Here is a 10,745-nt window from a genome sequence, read left to right as displayed (position 1 = left end):
ACAGCAATGAAGATGCAATACAGCCAAATAAATAAGTTAAAAACAAAAACAAATACTAGCAGTATCTAAGCCACAGAATTGTTCTAAAAGGATCTTTTAAAATGGGGTTATTCAGGGCTTCCCTGGTGGCACAGTGGTTGAGAGTCCGCCTGCCGATGCAGGGGACACGGGTTCGTGCCCCGGTCTGGGAAGATCCCACATGCCGCGGAGCGGCTGGGCCCGTGAGCCATGGCCGCTGAGCCTGCGCGTCTGGAGCCTGTGCTCCGCAACGGGAGAGGCCACAGCAGTGAGAGGGCCGCGTACCGCAAAAAAAAATACTACTACTACTACTACTAAAATAGGGTTATTCAGTTCAGGAACATGCAGGTGAGGTGACCCGCCATGGGCCCAGCCCCTGGATGATGATGATGTCCTTCACTGGCTATTGCTGACCTGTTTGTTGGTGGCCACTTAGATATATGTGGTATTTAACTCCACATATATCACTATGGTGGGTTAGGTTCCAGACAGCCTTCCTTGCACCTACCAGCTTAACCTTTTGGACCTCATTCCACACCCTAAGGTACTAAGGATTGAAGAGAACAGCACAGACCACTAGGAACAAAGTAGATAACAATTTCTGAGCAACCAAAAATAAATGGGTACTGATGCAGCTGGGTCTCCGATAAAACTCTGTATGAACTGAATGTGTGGAACCAAATATGGCAGGAAAACCTCATTTAATGAGGCACAACTTGGTAAGCTGGGAACGTGAGGTTTGTCCCCTTTAGATGTAAATCTGATGTCACTTAAAATGATTAGTTTCAGTTTCTGAGGCTTACGTTCCTGTCACATCAAATTTGTTAAAACTTACGGAACTAAAGATAGAAATAGTCCTTGAAAGGCTCTTAACTATACTCACTCACAGACCCTTATTTCATTATATTCTTGTTTTTCAAGAATCTCAAGTTTTAACTACTGTTTAAACACGAGTGGGTATATAGCTTTTCAATGCAGAAATCGTTAGTCTCATTACACTGGTTACACCATGTTTTTATTTCAATTTGCTCAATGTGAAGAAAAACAAAACAAATAAACTCAATTTCTTCTGCAGGTCTGGTCCTTCTCTACAGCGGTTGTTACAGACAGTCCTGAAGTAGCTGGAATACAGCCAGCAAGGGCCCAGGTGGAGCAACAATTCATCTTGCATCTGTAAGTATATATTTATTTCCTTTGGTGCCTTGCACAGTAAGGCACTATTAGTAACAGAATAGAAATGGCCACAGCAAGTAGTTCTAGTGACAATTTACTAGACAAGTTACAGTTTAATGGTGGTGGTGATTTTCATTTTATTATTTTTTACAATAAGGGTGTAATCTTTATACTCCACACACACAAAATAAAACAAGAAGTGCTTATGAAAGAGTCCCTGCCCCCACCCCCCATCTCAAAACATCCTGAACATAGCTATTCAATAGAACAGAAAAATCAAGACATGTTTGATTTCAAAATTTCAATAAAAAAGCAAAGCATGTAATGCAACAGCTGTTCAACCTCCCACTCTAAAATAGGCACCGTTAGACAAACAAAACTCCCGGTACTTTAAATTTCTCCAGCACACATTCCAGTATAAATGTTCTGAACTGTAATCAGCTAGTAATTAATAATGGGAATAGAACCTTAGAACAGAAGTTATATTGCTTCCCTGCACCCCTTTCTCTTACAGTTAGAGGGTAGAGGTATCAGGGGATACGGAGTCAAAGGAAGAAAAGAAATTCCCAAAGTTTGTTTTTTGGACGAGAAAGGAAGACAGCATTTTACAAATGTTCAAAAAATCCCAAGGCAAGTAACACAATTCATTCACTATCACTCCTACTAGAAAGAATAAAGACATCAGCAACTTATTATATAAAACTGTACTTTCAGAAGTGTATTACAAGTTCACCAGAAACTATGGATGTAGTTTTAGGCTTCATCAAAGAAAACAAGTTCAGATCAAGTTAGATGCTATACACCTAGCCTAGCTGGATCGGTGTCTGGAACTGCTCACTGTGTCACCCTGAACAGCTGTAAACTAAACAATAGTATGTAACTCCAGAGGAAGCTTAAGGATTGAGGATATGTACACAGCTAATTATATCTCCCCTGCTTCGCGCTCTTCAGAGCTCCTCCTGTCTTCTGATCTGCCATTAGCGCTCTCATAGGACCGCTTCTTATCTTTTCGATCTCTGTCACGAGGTGATCTGTCTCTTGAATTCCTGTCTCTGTCACGTGATGCTAAGTCTTGTTCTCTGAATCTCTCTTTTGAGGATCTGAAAAATATTAATTTGAGGAGCAAAATGTGTTGGGAAACCCAAAATCCAAATGAAAGAATCGGATAAATATTAAGGTACTGATTAGCTGAAGATATACAGAATGCATCCAAGAAAAGAGCACTACTGTATTTGACAAGGGTACTAAAACAAGGAGATGGATGAAGACAAATAGCTAAGGGTCAAAAACCATAAGCCAAAATGATTTACAGGACATTCTCATTATCTTCGAGGCAACCCTAAAGCTTCTCCAGTTCATAGCAAACATATTTAATATAAAAATAATATATAGACAATACCTTAAAGATGTTATCCAATGTTTTAAGAATATACAATAGAATGTAGATTCCCAATCAGATGGAAATCAGTGGCTTAGGACAGGGGTCAGGAACCCTTTCCTCTTTGCTGTCTGCCCAGAGGGTTAAATATTTTAGGTGTTGCAGGTCATGTGAGTGTGGGATACTCTTCCTTTTCTTTTTGTCAACCCCTTAATATAAAAACCATCATCCATAGCTCCCTGGCTGTATAAAAACAGGCTGTGGAGCCACATTTGGCCTGCAGGCAAGTTTGCCAACACTCAGGTAAGAGAACTAGTCAATGATATGGCTTTGAGCAACCATTTATTATTTAAAACTCTGCTTTATTCCTGCGGAGTTAGCTCATTCAACCGACAGAAAAAGATACAGAGAAAGATGATCACACTGTAATAAACCTTGATTAACTGTAACTGTTTAATACCACCTTTCCATTCCCATACCCAAGTCAAGAAGAAAGGTAATAAGCTCATACCAGAGATTCAATCAAAAGGAAACCCAAAGGACATTAGGGGATCAGAATTAATATGGAATCTTCTATACCTTCAACATCTAGAATAAATCAGTAACATATTACATTTATTTGGTTCTTCACGGGTGACATGGTACTTTTACATAATTCTCTCACTTAACCCACATTCAGAATTAGGATCTGAGGTCTGATTAAGTAATACTTTCAACTTCTAAGGCAGGGGAAAAAGTACTACCCTACTACCCAGTTTTAGAAATACAGTTAAAAAGGATTAAACCAAAAAGGTTGAAAGATTAAATGTCAATTTCTGGCATTCTACTTAATTAAGGTTTTAATAAGCTTAATTTAAAAATAATGTGTTAAATCATACAGTGCACATTCCTATCCATGTCTTTGTAGGAATGGAATATGAAGAGAGACGATTGAGATGATGCCTAAGAATAAGGACACGCATTGCTGGTAAGTCCCAGAGAAATAAGAACAAACTGTAAGTATCAACTAGTATTCTGCCAGAGATTACAGTGTCCTTATTACAGAAGCAGTTTTCACTCAGTATTTCACTCAAACTATCGATAATCCTGACAAAGCAGGCACCCTTCTACTAAGTAGATAAGGAAAGACAGGAGGGGTAATTAGATAATTTGGCCAAGGCCACTTTCATCCAAGTAGTCTGACTCTGAAGTCTGCACTGTATGTGTCTGAACGCAGCAGAAAAATGCAAACGGTCCTCATTTACCAAGGGTAACTGTTACCCGGAAAGGCCACAAGGAGAATCTACTTATATTGGAGACCAGTATCTCACAGTTGGAGCAGGAGAACGGCAAGTTATAAAAGACCTTTAACTGGGGCTAACCTTGAAATTTAAACTCAACTACTATGTAGGAATAACTTGATATTCTCTTTTATACAGTAACTGTAGATGGTAGTAGCAATTGTCTGCTAATTTTTGGCAAAAAACAAAATATTGCTTTGAAAAAGTAATTTGAGTATCAAGATTAGAAGTGCTCTTGGGAACAGAATAATTTTACAAAAATAATCCTCTTTATTAACAACATGCTGAAAATACTAGATGAGGGGTGTCAGGTGGTATGGTGGAAAAATTTCCTATATGTCTTGATTAACAGAGGAAACCTTAGGGACTAGGTCCCAGAAGAGGAGACTTCATGCCCTCTCTCCATCCCTACCACCAAAAACGACATTTAAGAGTTCAGAGACATCAGAAAAAATGACAGGTAGCCAAGCTGACAAGAGAAATTATCTAGACCTATCAACCAGCAAAATGATTCTTAAAATTTACAGTGCAGGTAAGATTCCTGAAGAATTGTTTTAAATGTATTTTTCTGGACACTGTACTGTGTGCCTAGTTTTAAGAATGAGATAAGTGGCCTAGAATTCACACCATGCGGAGCTCTGCCCTCATCAATTCCCTGCTCATTCTCTGCATTTGCCTATAATACCCAGAATATTTTTCCTACCTGGTTTTATCAATCGGATTATACCCACTCTAGGTTTTAGGCTATTCCCTGAAGCCATTTTTGTTATTGTTGTTGTTACTCTGGTACTTCCCTCACCTAATCTCCTGTATTATTTACTCTGATATCCAGTTTAGCACTTTGTCAGTGCTCATTATTGTCAAAGATGTTATTAGTCCTGTGTCCTAACTCACTTGAATAAAGCTGCTCAACTACATTATACTTATTTTTTAATACAGTAGAAGGGATACAATTATTACTGATTTAAAGTCTCCTGAAGAACTACTTGGTTTTCTAAGAGTGGAACTTAAATGTTCTCACCAAAAACAATAAAAATATATGTGAGGTGATGGAGGTGTTAATTAACTAGATGGAAGGAATCCTTTCACAATGCATATGTAGAGCAAGTTACCACAATGCCCACTGTACATGTCTTACAACTTGCTTTGTCAATTATGCCTCAGTAAAGCTGGGGGTGGGGGAGGGAACCTACTTGGAACAAGGCAAGAATATAAGGAATAAATAAAAGAGCCTATTATATCCAACGCAGTTTGTGAGCAGTTTTGGGGAAAGGCTAGCTGAGGGGGAAAAAATAACAAAATCTGCAGAAAGCTGTTAAAAATTTATCACGAACTTTATGTGGAGTAATCCACAGAAAACTTAAGATTAGTAGATACTAGGCACTCAAAAAATGTTTCTGTTCCATAGAAATGACCTGGCTTAAGGGCCATAATGGGACCTGAGAAGTTTGGGGAGCTTGGTCTATACAGACCATGAGTGCTTAAGGCTCCACCACATTCTAATCCTTTGTCCTGATTAGATATTCAAGTCCTTAAAACATACCTCACCCTGGGTCTGCTCTCCTTGCACGTTTTGAATTTTCATGCCAATGACGTCTAACTTCCTTTAAAATTCTGAACCTGCCCAACTAACTGTATACAACAATGCATATCTACAGTGCAGAATAAACAAGAGTATACGGAACGTCTGCTCTGAAAAAGTACACCAGCTCAAAGAAGTTCAGAAAACAGTAAGTCAGACAACTCTTAATGAAAGGACTTCTCAGAGTCCCTAATTCACCAATACATACTGGAAAAGCTCTAACAGTACTGGTACCTAAAATTATTTGCCCATAAAGTACTTTTTCCCAAGACACACTAAGCAGAGAAAAGCCATAACCTCTGCACATATTGGTTCCAATTTCTTACTCTTGCTCATAAGTATATTCTTTCTGAACTACCCATATATTCAGGAAAAAAAATGTTATACACTCACACACAAATGTGTACAAATTAGCAGATGCCAAGTTCAAACCACCAGTATTCCAAACCACCAGTATTCCAAGTCTAAACTGTAAAGGTAGTTCCATATCCTCCTATGGACCTCAGTACCTCCTCCTGGATCGCTCTCTGCTCCTGTCTCTAGAACTGTGCCCACTTCTCTGGTGGCTGCGGCTGCGACTACGGCTGCTGGAGCGGGACCTGTGGCGATGGCGTTTCTCTCGGGATTTGGATCGAGTTCTCCTTTTCCGTTCCCGTGACATGGAGCGAGACCTATGTCTGCGATGCTCTCTGGACCTGGATCTACAAAAGAGAGTTAGTTTTTAGCTTTGTTGGCACTACATTTCTCATTTACTAAAGCCTCCTCTTTAAAGAGAAACTATCCCTCAGTAGCCTTATTTAATGCCAATACTATTTCAAATCAGCTAAATCTATGCTAAAATGAATTGCTGATATATTAATAACTACAAACTAGAATTTTGAAATAAAAATTAAACAGTAGTTCTCAGAGGTCAATCAGTGTTGTATAAATTTACATCAGTAATATTTTTTACGAAGGAAACAATCTGTAACACTACTACATGCCAGGGATTGTATTATCTAGATGCTTTAAGGACAATTTCATTTAAACTTCTAAGATTTTTAGTACACTTTAGAAACAAAGTATGTACCTGATGAACATGGACAGAAAGGAGACACAAGATAAAGAATATTGTTTAGGATAAAGTTACTAACTTGCTGAATTGAAAAGGTTATATGACCATTGAAATAAGTTTAAATGCCCACAATGTGCGTTGTCAGTGTAATCAAAACAGTTAAGACAGTTCTCTATTCAAGTAGTACATAATTTATTTGGGAGGAAAAAATTAACATGCATAAATCATTTTAGAGAACTTTAACTGCAAAAAAAAAAAAAAAGTATTTACTTTTTGTAGGTGTACAGAGAAGGAAAAACACTTCTGTAGCCTCCGCTGCGTCACAAAACTAACTTGTGTATTGTGTCTGCGGCCAGGATGAGGATGGCATATATAGAGGACGTAAAACATTTGAGGGAAAACAACGGGGAAGAAAGGTATGAATTTTGTTAACAGCCGTTTTCAAAGTCTTGGAAACATTCTAAACTGGATTGTGACAGCTGTACAACTTTAATTTACTGAAAGTCACTAACCAGCACACTTAAATGGGTAAACTTATGGTATGGAGTGTAAATTAAACCTCAGTAAAGCGCTTTTAAAAATTTTAAGTCACTTTAAAGAATGAGGTATTTAATCAAATTATGAGAAGAGTGAGTTCAAAAGCACATTATTCAGATGATGTAACAACCACAGCTAAATAGAGTACTTTCACAATTAAATATTTCTGAAAAGAAACAGAGGGAAAAGATAAAATTCATTCCATACGAAGTTTTTATCAAATGATATTTTCTTTTATCACTCACTTTGAGCTATTATAACAAATTATTTCTCCCAGCGCGTAATTTCATTTTACTAGTTGTCTAGTAACACCATTTACTGGGTGCCTACTGCACTGCTCTAGGAACTGGGGAGACTGAGCAGCAAATACAGTCCTTAACCTCAGGGAGCTTATACTCTGGAACGAGGCCTACACAGATACGTAGGCAGTAAATAAAGATAGGTCAGGGAATAATGAAGGGTAAAAATGTAGAACGAAAGGAGGTGGTCATCTTTTGTATCGAATAAGCAGGAAAGGCTTTTCTTATAAAATCACATTTAAGCAAAGATGAAATGAAGTAAGGAAATCAGCTCATCAGCCAGCTCAGAGAAGACTGCTTCAGGTAGAGGGAACATGGGTGCAAAGGCCCTAAGGTGAGAGAAAGTTCAACATGTCAAAAGAATAGAAGAAACCCTTTTGGCTGCAATGAAATTAGCAAGGCAGAGTAATATCAGGAGTCTAACAAGCAGGATGACCAAGTACTTTGTCACTCAAACCAGGATGCTCTCAACATTAAATTATACAGAGGGAAAGGGGGAGCTATTAATAAATATGCTAAGAAATAAACTGTAACTACCCTAGGGCACATTCATCACTCTATAAAGCCATGGTGAGGATTTCAACTTCTATGAATGAAATGGAAGACCTTTAGAGGGTTTGAAGACAGGGCTGATATGATTTATTTCACTTTTTAAAGAACTCATTCTGGCCGATGTGTAAAAAACAGACTGAGGCGAAGGAAAGTGGACAACAGAAACAGAAATTAAGAAATTACTTCAGAGGCTATTGTAAATAGTGAGGTAAGAAGTGGCTTGGACTAGAGTAATAGAAATTAAATTTCTGGCCTGAATATCTAAAGATGTTCTATGTACAAAGAATTTAAATCTCTCTTCAACAAAGGGAGAAGCTTGCATTATTAACCAACCGGTAAAAAAGAACAGTATTGTCATTTAATATTTCTACTTCTCATTCTGGATTGAAAAACTCAACAACAATGTAAGTTAGTTGACACAACTGGTCCTGTTTCATGCCTTAGTTTTTTCGTGTTTTAAAGCAGAAATACCGCTGAAAGATGCTAAAAAGTAGTAGGACATCTAATGGAAACATAAGGTTTTTCTTTCATAACAACAAATGCTCTAGTTTACAGGGAAAAAGTTCTTGGGAAACAGTTACTCTTCAGAGTCAAGAATACTCAGAAGGTTTCAAAAAAGAAGATGTGATTTGAATAAGGAATGGTAGGATTTGAAAAAACTGAGAAAGGGCACTGTGCGTAGGCATGGACTCATTTGAGAAAGGCTCAGGGGACTTCCCTGGTGACGCAGTGGTTAAGAATCCACCTGCCAATGCAGGGGACACGGGTTCGAGCCCTGGTCTGGGAAGTTCCCACATGCTGCCGAGCAACTAAGCCCGTGCGCCACAACTACTGAACCTGTGCTCTAGAGCCCAAACTACTGAACCTGTGCTCTAGAGCCCAAACTACTGAACCTGTGCTCTAGAGCCCAAGAGCCACAACTACTGAGCCCGCATGCCACAACTACTGAAGCCCACACGCCTAGAGCCCGTGCTCGGCAACAAAGAGAAGCCACCACAATGAGAAGCCCGCACACCACAACGAAGAGTAGCCCGCGCGCAGCAACAAAGACCCAACCCAGCCAAAAATAAATTTATTAAAAAAAAAAAAGGCTCAAGACAGGAATGAGAGAACAGCAAGTGAAGAACTAAGAAGGATGAAGTGCACCATGTTTCCTCACCTTAGAAAGAGAAAAATTGTCAGAAACTAGTAAAAACTGTGTTTAAAAAAAAGGCTTCAAAGCCCACAAGTATTAGTGCCAAAGGTCAAAACAAAGTGTTATCTTGTTCTCTTTCTATTTAAAGGGGCATTTTAAAAATGCCCCTTCAAAGCTTTTTGGGATCACTGTACAAGGGGAGAAGTAATAAACTCAAAGTCTAGATTGGGTGCAAACAAACATTTTCGTTTCCCCCTTAATTAACTCACCATGGATTCCCTCATTCAAAATGTATCCAACTATTTATATTTTGAACAGGTACAACCTCTCAGAATGTGTTTCTTAGATGTACGACCCAAACTGATTTTTAAAAATAAATCCCGTCACATGTTTACTCTGAGCTTCTAAAGATTTTAATACAATGCTCTGAAATATTTCTAGCTTTCTCTATACTCCAGGGCACTTTGTGATTTTACTCTGATAAAACTAAATTGTAGCTCATGAGTATCTTCTGACCAACTTCTCAAATGACACTGCTCAAATGTGAGCTACGAAAGAATTAAGAGTACTAATTATTCATTTTAAGAAAGATATTTAATCTATAAAAACTACCTTTGGAAAACACAGCTTCACAACTTATCTTGTATAATACCTACCTTTTAGGATTCTTGCTATGTGATCGAGACCTAAAAAAAAAAAAAATCTATTTTTAGAACAGTAACTATAAAAAAGGAAGAAAAGGTACAATGTACTGTTAAAATTACATCCTCATTTCTAATTTTTATGTTAGTTTTATAAATATAAGGCTTGTATGTATGTACACAAATTTTTCCAAAAGGCACCACAAACTTTACAGACTTCACCACTCTGGCATACCCCTTACCTAGGCTACCTGGCTCTAAAAAAAAGAATATGCTCCTAGAAGACTAAAACACAACACAACTCACTAAATCTCCAAAAACCACCTCCTAGCCTGGAAAAAATTCGTTATTTTTATCTCTGTCATTTCTTCTTTCCCTCTGGGAACAGAATAAAATTTCTGATCTGTGAGACAATACTTTGTAATTATCACCTCACACTGTAATCCCTAGAACACTCAATTCAATCATACAATGTTTCTTAATATGACACACAATACTCTTACATAAAGTACTCTTCATATTTCCTAGCACATAATTAAAGCTCAACAGATAGTAATAGCTAACGTTACGGTTACTAGGAAGTCAGTCACAGGGGGTTTTTGGTGGAGAATATATACCATGGTTGCAGCATGACTTCGGATTCAGCCTGATGTAAATCTTAACTGTTTCCATCACTCACTATCTGTGTGACCTGGGCAGATTATGTATCTTCCCTCAGCTTAGTCTGTCATTTGCAAAAGAGGGATAGTAATAACAATTTCACAGGGGGCTTTCAAGTATTAGATGAATATAGGTAAATTCTTAGTGCACTGGCTGACACATCATAAGCATCAAGTGACAGTAATTTTTATCATTATCCTTTTCAATACCATAGGTGGAATCCCATTTTGTGTGTCATTTTCTACTTACTAGTAATTTCCTCATCTTCCATACTTAGGTCCATTTCTGAAACAGTGTTAACATTTTATAACTAATGTTAAAGGTAATTTGCCATTTGTCATTAAAGAAGTAAGATGTGATGTACTTTCTCATTAACTTTACACATGTGAAAATGTAGTCCTGCAAAGAACTTTGTTTTTCATTTGACTATCACCTC

General features: G+C 37.9%; 1 protein-coding gene across 8 annotated transcripts in view; it reads right to left on the bottom strand.

Annotated features, from left to right (window-relative positions):
- Nucleotides 1-1,016: 1,016 nt before the first annotated feature.
- The window catches only part of LOC132431236 (putative RNA-binding protein Luc7-like 2), a 70,361-nt gene continuing 60,632 nt past the window's right edge, over nt 1,017-10,745 (bottom strand). For all 8 annotated transcript variants that reach the window (XM_069541025.1, XM_060020975.1, XM_060020974.1 and 5 more), the window contains 3 exons: nt 9,665-9,694; nt 5,941-6,132; nt 1,017-2,291 (listed from right to left, as the gene is read on the bottom strand). In XM_069541025.1, the coding sequence (XP_069397126.1) occupies nt 2,114-2,291; nt 5,941-6,132; nt 9,665-9,694 (400 nt within the window). In that variant the 3' untranslated portion in view covers nt 1,017-2,113. The remainder of the gene's footprint in view (nt 2,292-5,940; nt 6,133-9,664; nt 9,695-10,745) is intronic.

The sequence above is a fragment of the Delphinus delphis genome, chromosome 9, assembly GCF_949987515.2.
Source record: "Delphinus delphis chromosome 9, mDelDel1.2, whole genome shotgun sequence".
NCBI classification, from domain to species: domain Eukaryota; kingdom Metazoa; phylum Chordata; class Mammalia; order Artiodactyla; family Delphinidae; genus Delphinus; species Delphinus delphis.
Note: the sequence above shows the minus strand (reverse complement) of the source record. Positions and strands in the feature narration are given on the sequence as shown.